The 21854-nt window shown below is 38.4% G+C and overlaps 2 protein-coding genes across 4 annotated transcripts in view; one reads left to right on the top strand and one right to left on the bottom strand.

The window, feature by feature from the left end:
• The window catches only part of LOC135704237 (uncharacterized), a 119428-nt gene that overhangs the window by 42219 nt on the left and 55355 nt on the right, over window positions 1–21854 (bottom strand). The window contains exons 3-4 of the mRNA XM_065225717.1: window positions 5830–5918; window positions 5657–5717 (exon numbers count right to left, since the gene is read on the bottom strand). Of these exons, the coding sequence (XP_065081789.1) occupies window positions 5657–5717; window positions 5830–5918 (150 nt within the window). The remainder of the gene's footprint in view (window positions 1–5656; window positions 5718–5829; window positions 5919–21854) is intronic.
• msi (musashi) overlaps window positions 1–21854 on the top strand; it is a 169526-nt gene that overhangs the window by 113822 nt on the left and 33850 nt on the right. For all 3 annotated transcript variants that reach the window (XM_065225671.1, XM_065225670.1, XM_065225672.1), the window contains 4 exons: window positions 6044–6169; window positions 6272–6635; window positions 6698–7353; window positions 12537–12917. In XM_065225671.1, the coding sequence (XP_065081743.1) occupies window positions 6044–6169; window positions 6272–6635; window positions 6698–7353; window positions 12537–12917 (1527 nt within the window). The remainder of the gene's footprint in view (window positions 1–6043; window positions 6170–6271; window positions 6636–6697; window positions 7354–12536; window positions 12918–21854) is intronic.

The following is a 21854-nucleotide window of genomic DNA, read 5'->3' as shown; positions in this document are numbered from 1 at the left end:
ACTCAGGGTGCTATTCTAGTCTGCTGTTTATTATGTTATGTACTTTTTTATGTTTTATAAGCTTACTTATGATTCCCATGAAATTCTTCTGTCGAAATTTCATAAGGGGTTCTTATGGAATTCTTACGTTTTTTTTTGCCTCAGTGCATTGCTTATTTATTTAAGGAATATTCATTCGATGACGAGCTTGTGAAGAAAATCCAGCACGGGAAGAAATCTGATTCCATTTTCATGAATAAAAAATCATGAAATGAAAAAAAAATGTTCCATGCCATGAAATCATACCAATGATCGACAATTTTATGATGGAAATTCATGATTTCATAATGCAGCGGAATCATGACCGCTACAAGCGTCGCACACGTACCTGGCAAACTGTGTTCATAAAATGCACTATACTATTCATAATATAGAGCTACCTCTTACACGCCTTTTGCCGTTCTCCTTATACAAGTACTGATAGTCTTGTGGTTAAAGTACAGGTTTAATTATCCCAATGTTCTTGGTTCGAATCCAGTCTGACGCTTTATTTTGTTTTACATGTTTTGGTTTAAAACTGAAAGTTAAATTTATGAATTTAGTTCATAGCTTCATCTCGGATGATTCATGATTTCGGGAATCTTGACTGCGTTACGCAAAAATAGCTCCTGATATCATGAATACTATGCATGGTGCAACATGAAAACACGCTATGTTTATGAAATCATGAGCAATTTTTCTCGTTTTGGTGATTGGATTTGTTCCCGTGAGGTAATCAGTTTCGATCAGGACAGTTTGGTATTGTAGAGTAATTTTGACATTTCTAGACCTCTTTGGCTCCGTAGGCTTTTTAAGAGCTTTGAAGTCATTTAGGAATTTATTGTTTATCTTTGAGGTTTTCTGGTCATAAGCAATTCAATCAAGGCAGGTCCTTTTGGTTGCCGGGTCTATTTCGAAGGTTATTTAACAGATTTATCAGTTCTAAGGGATGTCAGCATTTCATCAGGTCTCAGAATATTGAATGTTTTATTCTAAATGCTGCTTGAATTTCTTGGAAAATAGATCTGGTATTTGCTTGAAATTTTCTCCATAAATGTTTCGAAATTCTCTGAATAACACTATTTCCTTCAGGATACTTTTCATGCCTAAATTCGTTTAAATTTATCTTCATAATGAGCTTAAAAATTCCCTTGAAATATTCCACAGAATTGTAATGAAAATTTCCTTGGAGATCCCCACAGCATTCCCAAAGTATCCTCTAAATTATTCATATGAAAGTTAGAAGATACTGAGAGATAAGCACATATCGTCGGTAAGAGACGTGTGTGAGAAAATTTGCGATAAAACCGAAGGGAACCTAAGAGATTCGAACCCACAATTCCCATTCAGTACACGGGTGCATTTCCAATTATACAACGGTGGACCTATGTTCTTCGGATGTATTTGGCTGTATTTCGAATCCGTTTCCCTCCTTAGTATTTTTGTGCAAGCGTTCTCTAATACACAACAATCGTCTATTTATTATCGACGATATTTGTTTGTACCGCATCCACTCAGTATCAGTCGACGTAAACAAACACAGCTCGTTTGTGGTCTACATCACACATTTTGAATTAGGGTTGTCCAATGCAGTATGAATAGAGCAGTGAACTGCCGTCCTCACCGCCGACCACCAGGCCGTAGTAAGAAAGTATAGTATTTGATGATATGTGCTTACCTCTCAGTATCTTCTAACTTTCTCATGAACAATTAAAATTGACTGCAAAGTAGCTAATCGTACGTATCCTCTAAATATTTTCTAACAATACTTCAGAATTTTGATAGAATTATCAGAAATTCTTTTGAAATTCTTAGCAAAAATTTCCTTGAGATTCTCCTTGAAATGTATTTGGAATTATCTTCAAAATTATTTCAAACACTATTGGAATTATTCTGAGAATACGATTGCATAGAACCTCTCTTCAGAATCGTTGAAGTAACACTGATAATTCGTTTAGCAATATTCTCAGAATTCCCTTTGAATTCTTTTAAAAATTTCGTTAAAATCCTCCTAAGTTCCATTCTAAGTTCCATTCTAAGTTCCTCAAATTCCATAAGAATCAGTATGAATTCTTTCAAACACAAATCCTTTGTAATTTACCAACGAATAAGTTAGCTGGTGAAAAGCTAATAAACTTGAGTATAGCTGCATAAGCATTGTCTGTACAAGCTGTTTTACAGTTAAATTTTTTCTACTGGGTGCCTACAGCAATACACACTTAGTTTTTTTTTCTACCAAGCTCGGTTGTGCAAATCTCGGCAAAAATAAGTTTCACTGAGATCTCAGCAAAAGTGACATTTGATTGCTGAGTCTCGGATAATGCTTAGCTGAATCTCAGCAAACAAATGAAATGTTTGCTGAGATCTCAGTAAAACTTTTTCTGCCGAGATTTGAACAGCCGAGCTCGGTAGAAAAAACTAAGTGAGTAGCTTAAAATTATTGAAAGGTTTTAAGCTACGCCGACAGTTTAGGTTTCCAGTTTTCTGTTTAGATACAGTGCTTTTTTATACTAGCGACATATATTGTTGAAATCATGCATGTAGGTATTCCATTTTTTAATTTAACCGGGAAAAGTACGGTATTTCAAATCTATGAATCGAGTGGCACCCCGGCGATATTCAAGGGCCTATCGACTTAGGGAGGTGACAATTTAGGGGCTGTTCATAAACTACGTAGACAATTTTTTGGGATTGTTTACCCCCCCCCCCCCTAAACTGTCTACGTAGTTTATCAACAGCTCCTTATAGAATATAAAAAAAAATTCCCGAACATAATCAAATAATATTGTAGCATATTTAGCTATTATTTTGAACTCGGAGATTGGAAACATATTCAAGCATTTGTCAAGTAGATGTTTTTTTATTCATAAAAATCTCTACTAGATCACATGGAAGCTAAACTTAGAACCTCAATGATCATTTTTCCTGTAAGGCTTTATCTTAAATCATCGGAATTGTATTTTATATAATATCGACTTAGGGAGGTTAAAATGCATGGAAAAATTAATCAAAACACATCGAGTCAAAAATTCTGTGGGCCTCTACTGTTTACATCTCATTAGAGTTAAGGAGGTATGCAGTTACAGAAATATCGAGTTAGGAAGAGCTTTGCTTATAAAATTGAAGGGCTTTTGAATTTCATCGAGTTAGGGAAAATATCGAGATATAGAATATCGAATAAGAGATAGTTGACTGTATCGTAAGAGCTGTTTGGTTAATACAATTCTGGTAACTGTAGGGAAACACCAGTGTCTAAGAAATTCTAAGGTAGTGGGAAAAATATAAGAAAATTCCACTTACTCTGGAAGAATAAAAAAAAAAACTATGTCTCGATAACTTTTTCAAAGGGACGTATCAGCTTTTGTAAACAACATGCTTGACATGCACAGTTGTACACAAGAACTGCTCATTTGTTAATAACTTTTCACTCAGTTATTGAAAATTGAATTTCTTTAAAGTAATTGATAGATTAGGATCATAGCTTACTATAGATATGCAAAGTGTAGGTAAACCTTAACATTTGAATCAACACCAATGAATTTTTACACTTAAAGTCCGAGATGTGCAGCGAGCATTTCTCACTTAATTTTTTAAACGCAAAAACAAATACAGTTTATTACTAGAATTTAAATCTACTTTTTCTTACCTACATATTACAAACTTAAACATTATTCTATCTACTGCTTCAAACAGAACTATGTTATGCCAACTGTGTGCAAAGTTATTAGCAAATGAGCAGTTCGTGACCAAAATTGTGTTTGCCAAGCATGGTAAACAACGCATTTGATCGTCGATTTGGCGTAACTGGTAGCTCGCCCACGCATGTTTACACTACAATCAGATAGAGGAAATTTTCCCCTACCTGCTAGTGGTGTTAGTAAGAGAGTCAGAGCTACCAGTTACGCCAAATCGACGATCGAATGCATTGTTTACAAAAGCTGATACTTCTTCTTCTTCTTCTTCCTCGCATTTCAAGCTTATTGCATATCGCATATTAGCTTATTGCGTGCTCTCAACTTAGTGTTCTAGATGCACTTCCACAGTTATTAATTGAGAGCTTTCGATGCCTGTACCATTTTTGCATTAGTATAATTGTGTAGCAAGTACAATCATACTTTATGCCCCAGGGAAGTTGAGAAATTTTCCAACTCGAATGATTTCTAGACTGGACCGGGAATCGAACCCAGCCCCCTCCAGCATGGTCTTGCTTTGTAGCTGCGCCTTTACCGACTGAGCTAAGGGAGGCCCCAAAAGCTGATACGTCCCTTTGAAAAAGTTATCGAGATATGAAGAGGTGTTTGGCTCTATTTTGATAGACCTTCCGGAGCGAAACCCGCCCTAGAATGCCACAATCTTTTCTAAAATGGTATTGTTTGTGTTTTCGTATGCTTCGAAGTGGGACTCAAGTCACATAATGGTTCTCTGAAAGATACAGAATAATCGTAAAAGAGATTACTCTTTGTCGTTCAAATTCCCAAGTTTTGTTAAACTCTGAAATTTGTCATATTTTCAAACATAAATATTCAAAGGAACTTTAAGTTTGATAAATTTGCAAAGATCCCGAAATTCGTTTTAAATCCTGGACTTTAAATGTTACCAATATCCTAGGGCTTGAAACTTCCTGATAATTTTATCTTTCTAAATGTATTGCAAGGTCTAAGTCACAACCATACCTGCGCTTTGAATTGCTCCAGGATTGAATTTGGTCTAAAAAGCGGTTTTTTTTTACAAGAACTCAGTCTTGGCGAAAGGCTAGAATGGTGAGAACAAAAAGTTCACTTTTCCCATAGTAATTCCCATATAAACTTCTAAGTGCAGTATGACTTCACATCCAAATAAACTCAAAGACCTAGTTGAAGATGCTAATGGTAGGGGTAAACAATAGTTGCAATTTCCAAACCTACGACTGGATGCCTTCCTTCAAATAACAACGGAAGTGCGGTAAAAAATCGGTAGAACTGTTTCAAACACACAGTTGGTACTTGAGCGGGTCGGTTTTCATCTCTTTGCCAGTGGTGGCGGGGGGGGGGGTACCCCTCACCATCCCATCCCCAAAGGGGGAGTTTGGTAAAGAGAGATGAAAAAACCGATTTGTACCTTCCTTAAAAGTTGTCCTAGCTCGCTTTTCTAATATCTATACACAAGCTTCACACTGCCGTACTCTAACGGAACTATCAACTCTATGCTTTCATCTACTCCATCTATCGTATAAAAAAATTACCACTACAGTCTGTTATTTGAAATTAGCATCTTCAACTATGTAAATCGTTGACTTCACGTAGAAGTAATACTAAAAACATATAGTCAAAGCTCAAAGACCTGCTTTAGAACCGATTGAGCTTGGTGAAGTAAAATCGATATTTTGAACCACCCTAATAAATAGTCATACATTAGGAATCAGCCGAATCACTTTCGTCGTTGAAATTAAAATTGCTGTGATGACTATATTTACCCTTCTGTATGACTGATTATTATCTTAGATAGAAAACTGGGTAGTTAAAGTTAATTCATTCTTATTTTGTGGGATTATACCGAAATTATTTTATCATTCACCTGCATTTCTTAATTTCTCAGAATCTTTTGCAAACAACGGTAATAATACCTATCTTGAAACACACAACAATCAAATCAAGCTTACCTTCAGTTTCTTCGGATTCATGACGTCCATGGTGTCCCACTCGTAGGTTTTCTTGTTGAGACTGAAGCAGTAAAATAAGCACAAAACGAATTAGAATTCGATAACGAAATTGCTTCTTGAATCATTCTTATGGCTATACTAGGCCAGTGGCAATGTGTTCCACATCTACCCACCTGACATCTGGACGAGTTAGCGCGGCGTACGTACTGTAGCCAACGACACCTGCCATGGTACAACCAATGATGACGACCAGTGGGAGAACCTGTAAATGAAAAAAAAAATATGAAAAATTACACCCAACCGTAACACTATGATTGTAGAAGAACTTTAGTCAAATCGTATATCTAATTTTCGCTTTCGTTTGTCTCGTTTTTCTTCTTTTTGCAGTGCTGGAACCTTGGACACAACCGGATTACTTGAGCATGACCTACACAACGCACTGGTGCCAATCAAAACAGCAAACCTTCTCACACCACAGGCAGCTGCCGCGGCCGTCGTTGTCCAACAGAACAGGTATGTATCGCTTTCGATGCTCCCCTCTTCGTTTCCTAATTTCTTTATTTAAATATCGCTTTGAACAAAAACAATAAATCATTGCATTTCATACGCACACAGAGATCAACAACAACAACAGCAACAGCAACAGCAGCAGCAACAGCAACTTCAGCTCCAGCAGCAGCAACAGCAGCAACAACAGCAACAGGTGCAGCAGCAGCAACAGCAGCAGCAAGAACAGCTACTTCAGTCAAATTGCCAACTCTCGCTCGTCAGTAATGCTGCCACCAACACCTCCAAAGCCGGTTCAACCAATGGTAGCTCGTCGGGGCGGTCAACGCCAAACAGCAGCAGCGATCCAGCGCCAGGAAAGCTATTCGTCGGCGGACTCAGTTGGCAAACGTCGTCCGAGAAGCTCAGCGAGTACTTTGGAATGTTCGGTAAAGTGACAGATGTGCTGATCATGAAGGATCCAATTACTCAGGTAAGAACGGTGCAACGGTAATTTGTGATGGATCAAGTTCTATGAAAGCTTAATTTTTACAGCGGAGTCGGGGATTCGGATTCATCACGTTCCAGGAACCAAACAGCGTAGACAAAGTTCTCAAAGTGCCAATTCACACTTTGGATGGAAAGAAAATCGATCCCAAGCACGCGACACCCAAGAACCGACCGAAGACCCAATCGAACAAGACGAAGAAGATCTTCGTGGGAGGCGTTTCGCAGGACACATCGGCCGAAGAGGTCAAGCAGTACTTCAGCCAGTTTGGCAAGGTCGAAGAAACGGTCATGCTGATGGATCAGCAGACGAAGCGCCACCGTGGGTTCGGCTTCGTTACGTTCGAAAACGAGGACGTGGTAGATCGAGTGTGCGAGATTCATTTCCACACGATCAAGAACAAGAAGGTCGAATGCAAGAAGGCTCAACCGAAGGAAGCCGTGACGCCCACTGCCCAGCAGCTGCTACAGAAGAGAATCATTCTGGGAAACTTGGGACTGCCGATTGCCACACCAACCACGGCACGGATGGTCGGAGCGGCACATGCTCAATCCGCACCGTTGGTCAGCCAGCTGGCGAATCCGCTGATGGTACAGGCTCAGGCACAGGCTGCCCAGGCCGCTGCGGCCGCCGCTGCCATGCAGGTGCAAAATGGCTTCGGAAAGATGTTCACCACCTATCCACCGACGCTGCACAGTTTCAGGTGAGTTTGATTTGTGGGAACCCAGATATGACTCTATATGGAATTAGCTTTATGGATGTGCAGTTGGAACTGTTCTAGATCACTCGGGTGTTATTTTCGAGTTCACTTGGTTGATCTTTTGGAAATTTGGGTAAATCATCAAAATTGGCTACCAAATTGCATTCCTATGTTTTTTTTATTTAGTTGCGCGGTAATTTTGATCTGTGCGCTTTGAGAAACTGATTTATAGTACGTGTTAAAATTGAGAGATGAGCGGAGTGAATGTTTTGAGCCAAATGAACTGTCAAAATCTGATTTTTTAGCCACTTCTGGGCTGTAAACTATCATAACTTAACAATGTCCAGAAAATGTTGCGTCAAATTCCAAAACTAAGAGTCCACATAGAAAAACAATCTTCAACTGCGTTTTTCGCAGCTTGCTTTTTTAACGAATGGGAAAATTACGTTGAAAAATACAGTAAATTCAAAGAGGATAACTTTTTGAACATTTGGGAACATTTTAGAGTTTTGGGCCTATTTGTGAATTACATTGCACTCAGTTTATCAAACCTGGTTTGCTTTAAGTAGTCAATATAATAGATAATAGTAAGTAGATTTCCATCTAGGCGTTCACATTTTTGCGTTACATAATCGAAGTGAATCAGAGTCACGTAAAAATGACATAAGTGTTTCACGTTGGTCATTGATATAAGATTTTGTGAGAACTAAATTCGAGGAAAGTTAGCACCACTTTGTTTGAAGTTCCTTTTTGATCATTTATTGCGTTAACATCTAATTTCTGTGAACCAAATAGCGGAGAATTTTGAGAATTAACAAGCGTCCTGTATAAGTGCAGTCAGACACAGCAAGAAGTTTTTCAGTTAGGGATGTTCAAAATCAGATTTTTAGTTATTACTCATATTCTCGTTTAAGTTTAACTCGCGAACGAGATGAAGCCTGTTTAAGCCTCATGAATCTCGCTAGGAATTCTTCTTCAGTCTCTCGGAATTTCTGCAGGCATAGAATTCTTTCGAACTTGTTCATCAGAAACGTACAACACCTAATTTCTACCGTAATTTCTCGTGCAGTCAGATTTTGTGGCACATTACAAGGGATTTAGGGATGTCCATAGAGATTTAGGGGTTACAGTTTTGATTGCATCATATGTATGGGTTTACAAATCTAATTGAACGCGTGAAATGTTAAGTCCAGAGCTGGTAAATGTCACGGCCGTCATTTGACAATGAGAAAACAGGTCCTCTCAATATCACGAGACGAAACTACCTATCATTAGCTTTCTTGTCATTGTCCAATGATCAAGCACTCATGAGAATAATTCTTATGCGGTTTTGACATCAACATTTCTAACTGATTTAGATGAATTTAAGCAAGCAACTGTATGTAATCGGTAAAGTGAATACATTATTAAGATTTCCTCAGTACAAGTAACTTCAATAGCAATAAATGAGCTTGTAATTACGATTATCTTAACACTGTCACGTTCTGTCATGACAAAAAATTCGATGAGATTTTGAAGAAAATCTCTATCATCGTTTTCTCATCCGATGATAGTGACAGAAGTATCTCTGTAAATATCGCGTGAGATCTCTCTATGAGGCTTTCACGTGAATTCGGCTACTGGTTAGCAGCACCTTTTCAGATACCAATGAATCTTTGTGAGTGTAAAAGCTTTGTCCAGTAAATTAATTAACATAATCGTTTTTCTAAAAAAATCTAGGCTACCATTTGAAAAGAGGTGATCTTTGTTTCAATTTTTGTTTCTAATCATTACTGGAAAATGATGAGACATACAAAAATTTGATCAATAAGTGAGTTGAAGAAAATTTTCAAAATCTTCACAAAAAATCAAACATAAAAATTGCATTCATACACTGAAAAAATATATTTCAAAATAAAAACTAAGCACAAAAAGGCTACACGTCTTTCATACAATATGGGTGGCAATAGGGCTGAAATAAAAAAAAACACCTCTAACATTCCAACGATACGTTGTAAGCGTATTAAGGTTCAATTTACTTTGAAGCTTTTTGGAAAATTTCAAAAGCAGTTTTTTTCCGACGCATGATTTCAGATTGCAAAAAGTTCGTACTATTCGATTCCTTTCGATATTTTACACAAAATGACGCAAGATTTTTGCAATCTAAAATAATGCCTCGAAAAAAAAACTGCTTTTGAATTTTTAAAAATTGCATCAAAGTAAATTGAACCTTAAACTACTTTACATACTTGTTTTTCCCCAATAAGTTAAAATCGAGGCCACTTAAAATGTCTAATTTTTTCGATTTAATTAAAATATTTATTTTAAAAATTATACGTTCCACAAAAATTTAGTAAATAATGAAATTGTAGAAACTCGTCTAATTTTTCATAAAAACTTTTGTAAAAAACCATTTTAAAGGGTGATACGGTCAAAATTTGGTCAAGGGAAAACGCGTGTAAATCGGTGAAATCGTTTATTTAAAAAATCAAATTAAATTTCTTTTTCAAGTTCAATTAGTATAAAATTCAGGAAAAATATTCAGTTAGGCTTCCGCTTTTCCAAATCCGAATTGCCGGGCCTTACGCTTGACCCCTGCCATCAGATTTTGTACAGCCACCTTGTCCACCTTCTTCGCCGCAGAAAGCCAGTTTGCCTTGAACTGCTGCTCGCCCTTAGCAGTTTTTTTGGTCTTCTTTAGGTTCCGCTTGACAATAGCCCAGTATTTCTCAATTGGGCGGAGCTCTGACGTGTTGGGAGGGTTCTTGTCCTTGGGAACCACCTGCACGTTTTTGGCGGCGTACCACTCCATGGCCTTTTTACCGTAATGGCAAGATGCCAAATCCGGCCAAAACAGTACGGAACAACCGTGTTTCTTCAGGAAAGGCAGCAGACGTTTATTCAAACACTCTTTCACGTAAATTTCTTGGTTGACAGTCCCGAAAGCTATGAAAATGCTGCTTTTCAAGCCACAGGTACAGATGGCTTGCCAAACCAGATATTTCTTTGCGAACTTTGACAGTTTCATGTGCTTGAAAACATCTGCTACCTTTCCCCTTCCTTTTGCCGTATAAAACTCCTGTCCCGGAAGCTGCTTGTAGTCGGCTTTGACGTAGGTTTCGTCGTCCATTACCACGCAGTCAAACTTCGTCAGCATCGTCGTGTACAGCCTCCGGGATCGCGCTTTGGCCGTCGTATTTTGTTTATCATCGCGATTTGGAGTCACTACCTTCTTGTAAGTCGATAGTCCGGCTCGTTTTTTGGCTCGATGCACGGTTGTAGACGATACACCCAGCTTATTTGCGGCATCTCGGAGAGAGAGGTTAGGGTTTCGCTTGAAACTACCGGCAACTCTCTTTGTCGTCTCAGCGGCTTCTGGTTTTCGATTTCCCCCCGATCCAGACTTCCTGGCTGTCGACAAACGTTCCCCAAACACTTTAATTACATTTGTAACGGTTGATTTGGCAACTTTTAGCGATTTTGCCAACTTTGCGTGCGAGTAGCTCGGATTTTCGCGATGCGCGAGCAAAATTTTGATACGCTGCTCTTCTTGCTTGGACGGCATTTTGACAACTGAAGAGTGAATTCCAAAATCAAAATAGGAGCAACATTCTACACACACACACCTTCAAAATGAGGGGTGTTCAGGTTTTTTAAATGCAAAATTGAAAGAAATACGTCAAGTTGATATTGACCAAATTTTGACCGTATCACCCTTTATTTCTACACCGAAAAAAATAATATTTTGTAAACTAAGTGATTTTATCAATAATCACAGCTTTGATGATTATTTTTCTAGAAAGACAATTCCTACATATCCATCCACAGGTCGTCAAACGCATCAAGATGGGCACCTTTTTTAGAAAAACAAAATTCTTAAGGAGAAGTCTACCAAAATTTGTTTTTTTCTGGCTCGTTTTGATTTTTATAAATATATTGGAAATAGCTATCAAAAATCCATGAAAATCAATTTTTTCCTTAGATTTCTGAGAAAATTTTCATCATGAAAAAAGTTGAACTCCTGTTTTTTTAGATCTTCGATTTTTTTTTTTTTTTTTTTAGAATAAAAAACCAAAACACAAATTTTATTTTTGAGGCGTAAGCTTCTCTTAACAGCAGTTTTTTTTGCAATTGACTTGTACGTATCTCTCTGAATCAAGTTATAATTTTTAAAAATAAAGATTTTGAGAAATTTGGTTTTTAGTTTTTTTTTTCAGTGTAGGAATGGCCATTTTATTTTTAAACCTTTTTTTCTTACAAAAATAAAATTCTTGTCGGTCTTTTGAACTTTGCATAATTATGTGTTATGGTCAATCATTAACATTTGAAGTCAAATTCGGCCATTTTGAATCTCGCGAAAAGCTTCAATTCGATATTTTTCAACAAATCATTACTCGAAAACGTTACTACCAATCGAAATGACGTCTGAGATAAAGTTATAAAGATATAGACGGTAAAAAAATCAAGTAATATTGAGTAAAAAAATAAATAAAAAAAAAGTGTTTAAAACTTGAATTTTAAAAAAATGACCTGTGGAGATTCCCTTTTCAATCTTTTTTAAATATTTTTATTTAAAAAGCTGATAGAAAGTGCTATCTTCTGTGATAGTTTCAAGTTAGACACTTCGAAATTTGTTGATTCATAGAACAACAACTTTTGATAAAATTTTTGAACTTTTTGTCAATAATTTCAAGACCAACAATTGAAATAGCCTTAACTCCATTTTGTAAACAAACCTTGTAAGGCCATTTTCTCGCGAACAGATGTCCGCAAAGGTAAACCAACATAATGAACCGGTAGCGGAAATTCTCCTCTACCCGATTGTGGTTTAAGTTTGCGAATGAAGGTTTCGGTTCGCGAGAAAATGGCCTTACAAGGTTTGTTTACAAAATGGAGTTAAGGCCATTTCAATTGTTGGTCTTGATTTATCAAGATTGGTAGATTGGAGTTTAAAGTTATTGATTCACATTGAAAAGGACCTATCAGATTTTGATTTGAGAAATGAGCTTACAAAGTTTTGTTTACAAAGCTGATAGACCTTTTTCGATTGTTGGTCGAGAGTAGTTCTTCTGATTTCCTTCACAGAAAAATGAAATGAAAAAAAAAGCAATGGCATTAAAATGAACCCAGTCGTCACTTTAACCTTATTCGGCTATTTGCTAGCATTGTTTCAATAAAACCCAACTAATTTCTTTCCCTTCCTGCAGATATTCGCCATATCCCATGCAGTCGGCTGCCGCCGCCCACGCAGCGAATGCAGCCGCTGCGAACGCATCGAATCAGCTTACTACCGCCGCCGTAAATGCACAGGCTGCTGCCGCGGCCGCCGCCAGTCAACAGCACCAGCATCAACATCAGCAGCATCAGCATCAACATCAGCATGCTCAATCGATGACGGGCCACACGGGCCAACCGACGGCGACCGGTGCACCGCAACAGGGCAACCCACAAGCACCTCATCAGCTTATGCCAGCCCATCAGCTAGCCGCCGCCACCGCCGGCAATCCCTACCAAGGTTACAGCTTAGCCAACGTCGACATGTCCAGCTTCCAGAACGTGGATTGGGGTTCGATGTACGGCATGGGAATGTATGTATAATTTTCCACTTTCCCTCCTTCTTCTTATTAGTATGTTCTTAGTGCTTTCTCACCGCGAGCAACTTAAAAAAGCGACTATACCTATTTTAAAACCAATAACGCGGTTCATGTATGTTTATTTTCCAATATGTGTGAGTGTGGGGGCAAGAATAACACTTGGCAAAAGTGATACAAAGCTCAGACTTAGATATCTTATAACACACATCCTAGATTCACCCCGACAATTACGCGCCTGCCATCGGCTCGCGTGATATGTGTAACAGTAACCCACATTCAGTTCATTTTAACGCTTAGTCTAACGTTTGTTTGTAAACAGTAGTAATGTGTTTTTTAGCGAGACGGAAAATCTCGGGAATGTCGGAGACTATGTATGTAAACGGTGAAAACAATACTCCAACACTAAGCTTCCAAATCAAAGCAGTGAGATACATGATTTTAAAACCTAGGTTTCGTATGGTAGCAATAATTTAGTATCCTACTTGGAACGAACTATTTCTCTGTATACAAAGTGCTCTTGTCCATTCCAAATCATTACTTAAAAGATCTATTAGTAGGTACATTTGTTCTTAGCAGCATACCGCAAGTCGATTGTTTCATCTTCCCACTATCTTACATAGTTCGATCTTGTTGATCTACATTATGGTACAGCAGCAACGTCAGAGAGTACAGTAGAAGAGTAATGTAATATGCAATTCGATGCAAGCAAGTAAAACACACCTTGGTAAATGATAGCTCTCTTATGGGGATGTAACACGATTGCGGGTGCGGTGTGCGTGTTCTATTAGTGGATGGGAAACATGATGAATAGCTCACACTATTATTATAGCAAATCATTAAACCGCGCGCGCGCACATAAACGCGAGAGAGAGAGAGAGAGATTAATCCCAAGCACGCTCGTTCGCGCATTACGATAGAGTTTTTGATTCGAGGCGACAGCCGGTGCATGGCTGTTTTAACACCTAATTAATTCGTGTACGTTTTGTAGTTATTATTCGTTAAGTTATAGATCTCGTTTCCTCTAAATGCTCTGTTTTTAATGCCCTATATAGTAAAATACTTTCATAGTAGAGTTGTACACGGTAAACAGACTATATTCATTGCGTCCATTATTTTATCCTCTATCTATCTTCCCTGTTCCGTAATTGTTTTGCATCCATCATCGAACCATCGAATGCGCATTTAAAATAAAAAAAATATTTTTACCTGAACTGAACGCGTAAAATGATCGGTTTTGAATTTTCTCACCTTAAACAAAAAGCGAGCATCTAATTATCTCAGTATTGTCCGTTTAGCATGTAGTGATGATAATTTGTAATCAAAAAACACCGAAAACCGAACAATAAGCGAAGGGTCCACTTCTTGCGTACCTATCTAGTTTTCGGGTTTAGCTTATATACGACGCAACCCTTGTGTGATGGCAGACTGTGTATTTATGTTTCTGTGTTCGATTATTAAGTGTAAATTATTAATTACGTTTTTATGTGCCTGCATTTTTTTTTATCTTCTTCATCGATTGCGTCATTATATTTTAAAGTGATCATTTTGAGTTGGATTGAGACTGCGCTGGTAGCTAGTAGCTGGGACAGGTCCGTTATTTAGCTTTAGGTGTCGTAAGCGTTTGTGGATTGTGGAAGTGTATAGTGGGTCTTAGGGAACATGGTTAGTTGTATTGTTGGAATTTATTTTGGGATTCTTTCTCCGTCCGTCGGTTTAGGTTTTATCCCGGAACTAGACAAAAATTGTTATCTGTTTGTATTTAGAGGGGACGATGTCCTAACCCCAATTGTAATAGCACTTTAATCTGGTTTGGTTAGAACTGATCCATAGGCAATATTGAGGTTAGGAAATCGACCGTAGAACCTAGTTTGGTTGACATTTAAGGTGCAATTAAAAACATTAGTTAGCAGAGCCAGCATCTTGAAAATTTGTTCGTAGCCTGTAGTTCTTTCTGACAACATGAATTGACAGTCAACCTCAGAGATCTCAGCAAAATTCTTGTTTGATTGCTAAACCTCGGCCTTTTGTTTACTGAGTCCCAGCCAAATAAAATCGGCTGCACGGATCTCGGCAACTCCTATAAATTAAGTGTTCACGAATGTGTCCAGATCCTCACGAATGCTTCATGAATTGTCAAATGTGCAATTTCCCATGCTTCAAAAATCAAGTTTCTATGGAGCTGAGCTTATGTCATCTAGAAGTCAGGACTCCAGTCCAGGCATCTCTAGTCCGAGATTTTTACTTCAATTGTATTGTGTTCTAGAGGCCGCCTATAGACCAACTTTGTGCAAAAAAATGCCGCTGCTTTCCAAGATATTTTTTGAAAGATTATTTGCTTGACCTACCAAAAGACGTTAGATGGTCTCTTATATCAAGATGCTAATGAGTTCTTTGTTTAGGAAATTCTGGAAAAGAGACGTTTGAATCTTTGTTTACAAAAGCAGATAGTGTTCCTCAAACCTTTTTCAAGAAGACTACTTATAAGCCATTGCATAGATCAGTGGCGTCGCCCTAACCCAATCTACCTGTGCACCATCTATCAAAACGTTAACAAAACGTTAAGATCAGCAAAATTGGTTATCCCATCGCATGAGTAGCAATGGAACGAAACAAACTTTGATTGTGTTTTTCTCGGTTTGCTGATTTTTGATTTGTCTTGAGCGGCATTAAACAGCTGGAAAATCACAATGCGTAAAACATATCTAACCTAAATCTGAAGGTCAATCCAAAATTGGACAAATTTTGAAGACTTCGAAGGCAAAACCAAATTCAAGATCCAGGAACAATTCTGTCTTAGTAATTCCTCATTTAAGGACACTATCCATTTTGCATACAATTTGTTTTACCACTTCGCAATTTCTCGGGCACACATCTGGCGATCTACTTGATGGACAACGTTCAAAATGAATCCACATCTCTGCTGCAGAGAAGTAAACATTTAATTTAATTTTCACTTCTGTATGTCTTCTGGATGGCGAGATCAGTGCCACCGAAAACGCGAAGTGGAGGGATTTCATGAACCTTCAGTGATCTGTTCGACTCAATCGCATTCGGTTTGATGCTTAATTTGAAAGTATCACAAACTGGGAAAATTTTAAATTTGCTGGTATGCATGAATTAAATAATAAACCGGGAAATTTTTAAGATTTGTATCCTCCGCAAGTGTAGTTTTAGCCCTCAACTCAGACTCTATTAAGCTAGCAATTAACTAGCATTTTCCTAAGAAAAGTGAAGGCTGACACACGAAGATGACAAGACCCCCCTGACCACCGAACTCAGGTTGTCCTGGCAAGACTCAGAACAGACCATACCAGAGTCTCGCATAACTTTTCTGGGAGCGGCCCGTTCCGGAAATGTTGTGAGCTCTGCCGCACCAACTGTTCAGTGGAACACATAATCTGCCACTGTACTCAATACGAAGGCTCACGAGTGCTGTACGGCATACCGGGCAGCATTAAGGACGCACTGAGTAACGATCCGACTAGAATCACAGCATTAAGAGACTTCCTCCGCGAGGCCGGCCTCTTCGACCAAATATGAAACCTGCCAAAATCCCAACCACCGCAATACAAATGGACTTTCTCTTATCACCCAACATCTCAAACCAAAGCTAGATCCTCAGCAACTTAACAACCAAAACTCCGAAAAAAGACAGCACATTGACAGCCTCAGTATTTAACTAGAGGAGGCCTCTTACAGACCTCCTAACATGATAGAAAAGGAAAAAAAAAAAACTTTGTAACTATATGAGGTCCCTTCTGAACCCACACTTTCTTTTCAGAGACGAACCAGCCAACGGCTGAAAGTCTCTATAATAAAGAAATCAATCAATCAATCAAGATTTGTATCGGGAAAAACCGTGAATTTCAAAATGAATATTCCCTGGCCACCCTGTATACTGTTGATCAAGCATTACATGTCAATATAGGACTGATATGATGCAAAAAGGGGGAATAGCGGCCCGTAATAATGCTACTTATGACATTCCATAATAAACACTTCTTATGCCAACTTAAGGTCGATATTTTTCGCTGTTTATCTACTGCGAGCGGTGCATTGAGCTGTCTGATGACTGCTACCCGCTGTGGTAAGAAATTAATGAGAATCGTCTTTGAGGATTTCTTTAGGCATAGGATTGGCTCATTCGCGACTTGCCCGGGGATGAGATTTGAACTCGTGATTTTGACTTAAGAGGTATAGATGTTAACCAATACGCCGGGGTCGTTCCTCCAGTTTCGGCTTGTGTAAATGCTGCAGAGACCAACTCACTATAAGGACTACCCAACAAAAATTCTAGCTGATTAAAAGTGGATTAAGCTTCTTTTAAGCTGTTTAAGCATAGTTTTGGCATTGTAAGCTAATGTGTTTGATGTTTGTTGGATGCGGCTCAAACTGTCTATAATGAACTGCAGTCAACTCTCCATCTCTAGATATTGAAGGGACCATCGAGATATGGAGAAATCGTGCTATAGAAGACTAGACCGTTTGAAAAAGTGGTCACACATAGAGATATGGAACATCGAGGTATGGAGAGTATCAGTGTTGGGAAAATATCAAAAAATCATATCTCACCAATGCCCAAGATCACGCTTATTTTTCGTAGACAAAAATCAACAAGCAAATAACTGCGGTTGATTTTGCTAGCTGTGATATTGCAGGTCGGAATATCAAGCTAACAAAACTCACCAGCTGCAAACTGTGGTGAGATTGAGTTTCATGATTTTTGCTTTACACCCGAACCCAACCGAAACTTCCATAACGGCTGGCAGCAGTCACTTCGTGTCTGCCATCGGTGAAGAGTAAAAAGAGATAGCAAACTATTGTTTTCTCTTTATAAGAAAACGATGTGCAACGGAATCATTTTTGTGTCGAGTCAACTCTCAGCTTGATTTTAAAACGTTGTTAATAGTCTCGCAATATCAAAGGAGCTTGTAAATTCAATATCAAGCATGATATTTTGTTCCAATACCACGCGTGATATTGAGAGCGCATGAGAGCGGGAAAATATCATTTGATTGATGATTTTGCCAACACTGGAGAGTGTATTGATAGTTCACGTAGTTTTCATGTCAAGATGCTTCAAAGCACTTACGTAGCTATATATTTGCCTTTAACACTATGGTTTGGGCTAGGGCTTATAAGCATTAACAATTGCAGCCCTTTGCGATGCCCATGTGATGCTGATATAGGGCTTCCTTTTTTTCAATAAGCATTGATAAGCATTACCAGTACTAATTACAGACTTGTTTGCACAAGCTGTACCGAGTTGAGGCGTTGGTATAGTGCTTGTGAAGGAGTTTCAGTGAGTATCGTACGGTGAACTTAATAAGCCACTTCTGAATTGCTTCAATTGGAGTACTGATAGAGTATACTGAAATGCAAAGCTCATTCCTAAAAACAAAGGAAAAAAGTAAATAATGACTCCGTGAGGTGAATTCTCCCGAACGTCTCTAGAGGCATTATCAGAAGAGGCCTCAAAAAAGAAATTTTCTGTGATTCGTTTGACAACGTTCCTAACGGGAAGACCGGAAAACCTCTCCCATATATTTTGACAAGGAGGATATCTACAGCACTCAGTAGTTGGCTTCTTACGGTGGCCACTGGATACGTACTGTTCCCGACAAACGTTTTGTGGAACACTTTTGAAGCAGCCACATTGCATTGGGAGTCCGTTCAGACATCGAAGGCTTGCTACGGTATCGTTTTCGTATTATATAAAATCGGTTCAAATCAGAAACTGAGGAATATGTAAACCAACTATCTGTTGCAGAGTCGGGGCTCTACATTTTCGAAGCTCTGAAATGAGCATGAGTTTTCTTCTTCTGTCAGGCAACGTGTTTAACACATCATTTCCATAACGCCTGTCTAGTCTAGCAACGCCAAACGAAAATGACAAAAGAAGCTCGCTAAGAGCGAAAAGCTAGTTGTTGATTTTTTCGTCTTGCTTCGCTCACTTCCTTTCAATGGAAGTAGCTTCGATTTTCGAGTTGAAACGAAGCCTCAATTTGGCTTTCAATCCCTTTCACCGACACTCTGTTGCCTGCTCTTTCACGGGATTTAATATGTGTTATGTCCCGTTTTCGTTAATTTTTTTGTAGAAAAATATGTGGATGGAAGATAAATTAAACATATTACGTGTAATTTTTAAGTGTTCACATGTCATAAAAGGTCGGTTGATATGCCTCATGAAAGACGAACTGACCAAAGTCGTGCGTTTTTTCACTCGTCCGTTGCACCGAAGCTTGAAAGTATGGAAGAAAGAAAAACTGAAAATGTGTTTGTATTCAATTGTATTCAATTGAATGCTGCTCGAATTCAACAAAAAACTACCAGTCCCTTCGTCGCATCGACTTTATCGATTGCAACTGATATTGTGACGCTCTAGATTACCTGTCCAAAATACAGTCACCTCAGTATTATAGGTCAGCTAGTCACTATTATTAGTCAGTCAGTTTTGCGTGTTAATCAAATGGAAGTGGCCCATAATTGTGGGTGACCCACAATACTGGGGTGACTATAAAATGTATCGGAAAGTATACTGCCCTTAACCGCAAGCCAGTCCCATCTGTAAAAAAACCGGAAATGAGAAAACGTTCACAGATTTGTCAAGTTTTCTTATTTTGGAGGGATAATCTTGCATAAACTTGCAATGTGATAGAATGTGATGACGATGCTGCATTAGTTTAGCACACTATTGAACAGTAGAAAGACTCCATGATCCCATAGAACGTTACTGAATGTTTTTGGAATAATTCCGCTGGTTGCGGAGCTATGGCCGGAACATATTCCAGCGATTATGGGTCTTGAGACCAGATATTTTCAAAAACGAGCCAAACCCACATGAGAATTCCTGAATAAGATCAATAAGAGTCATAATGAGTAACCCACACCCGGACATGTTCCCGGTAACCCAGGGGGAGTGGTAAAACCTTTTTTTAAACAAAATACATCATGTGACGCATCAAATCACATGAGAATTCAAAGTCATAACCATCAGCGGTCATATTAAGAGTCGTAAGAACTATATTGGCCACATCCGGGTATGTTCCGGATTCCATCGGGAAAGTGCACAGAATCTGGCTTGAGTCAAATTTCATGATGCGATATGATGTCTAACATTCTAAGCAAGCAAGCCTAAAACATAGCTGTGACGTTGTTTCATAGTTTGTTTTCCTAATGGGACTAACTTGCGATTACTTCTCGCTGTGGGACAATTTGACTTGTTATTGTTTTTCAGTTTTCTTGCACAAACCAGCTGTTTTCAATAGCACAGCTCAAAAAACATAGAGCGATAAATTTTCCGTCACCGGCAGTATGGTACTCCTTCATAATACATATTAGCGTTTGAGGATGCTTGTACATATGCTGAATGACAGTGTTGTCGCCCTAACCTCAATTTACCTGTGAACCAGCTCTCAAAACGTTCACAAATCTCAAAATATTACTTGCAATCGGTGAATATCAGTAAAACTAGAAGATTATGTGTCTTTTGCAACCGATTTGAATGTAATTATTGCTAGATATCAAGTTTTTAAAGTTGGTGTACAGGTAAAAACTTGAGTTACGTGAAGCCACGATGAATATCTATATATTCCCTGTTAAGACAGAAGCTTTCAGGCGTCCAATGCTCATTGCTTTAGGTTGATATTGTGGTCAAATAAGGCGAATATTGTGCCTGCACTTGCAATGGAGCATCAAGTACAGTACGCTAAATTATGCTGAACTCTTCAATATATTAGGCCCCTAAAACGAAGAGCAAAGTAAAAAGTAAAATTACTTATGGGAATCTCACGGGGTAGTCGGTATTTCTGTTTAAACGAACAAGATCGCTCAATCAGCTGTAGCCATCTTACTGCAACACGATCCTTTGAAGAAAGAGGTAAGAACCCACAACGAAATGCTTTGGGAAGGCTTTGAACCCTACTCTTGCAGACTAAATGGGGTTTATCGGGGTTCTCTAATGGTTTCATCAATTTTTCAGTCTGTCATTTAACGATTGTGAATTAAATGCCGATTTCAATCCACAGGGGGGGCCCACAGCAAAGTGGTTCAGTATGCGAAACCATTCGCTTTTGATTGTTCAGTGATTAATTCCTCTTGAAATGAGGTGCCCAATTTATGCTGCCTCATTGAATGTAATGTGACGTTTTTGGCAAAGTTATAGCAATTGCTGTTACAATCAACTTTTTCGATTATATAATTTTGATTGTAAAAGTTTGTATATCACTTAGCTAACTATTTATACCAACCAAGGAGTACACAAATTTTATTTTGGAAAACATTTGTTAACTTTGAAAATATTTTGATATTTCAGATAGATATTCTGTAAAAACTTTGCATCCTGTACGCTACATCCTGTTCACAATCCAATAAAAAAACGGTTCAAGCATGACTCAATCCAACTCAAACGAATGCATTTTTACCTTAGCAATCATATCGAAAACTGCTTTCCATTGTGTAGTTTTTTTTAGGTTAATCCCAACGCGAAAGCGTTCCATATGTACAAAAGCAAAGCATACCTACTGGCTTAAGTTTTACCACTTAACAAATCTCTAAAAAAAAAGGCAAGCAAGCTTAACGACCGTGGCTTTTATCTTATTTATGTTTAGTTTTAGTGTAACTTTTAACCTGTGTTTTAACTGTGGAAGACTTTCCTAATTTAGCAAATAAATCAACCCTTCAAGTACCCACACTCTTTTGTGTTTTATATTTTCTTCTCCTTTCCTGTGTAAAACTGAACTAATATTTTTCTCCACATCGGTACTAATCCAATCGAAATAGAAGGAGCACACACACACACACGCGCGGCAAAATGCGTCACATTCGTCGTCGTAATGAAGTCATCTCAGTCAGCCTAATTATTAACGCGCCACGTAGCAAGTGCACTGCCGCAGTCTTGGTCTGTAATCTTCCCGTAGCATCATGCCGTCA

Source organism: Ochlerotatus camptorhynchus, unplaced genomic scaffold, assembly GCF_037179485.1.
Source record: "Ochlerotatus camptorhynchus isolate MF236.1 unplaced genomic scaffold, CSIRO-AGI_Acam_v1.1 ptg000232l, whole genome shotgun sequence".
Classification (NCBI taxonomy): domain Eukaryota; kingdom Metazoa; phylum Arthropoda; class Insecta; order Diptera; family Culicidae; genus Ochlerotatus; species Ochlerotatus camptorhynchus.
This window is presented reverse-complemented; position numbering and strand designations above follow the sequence as displayed.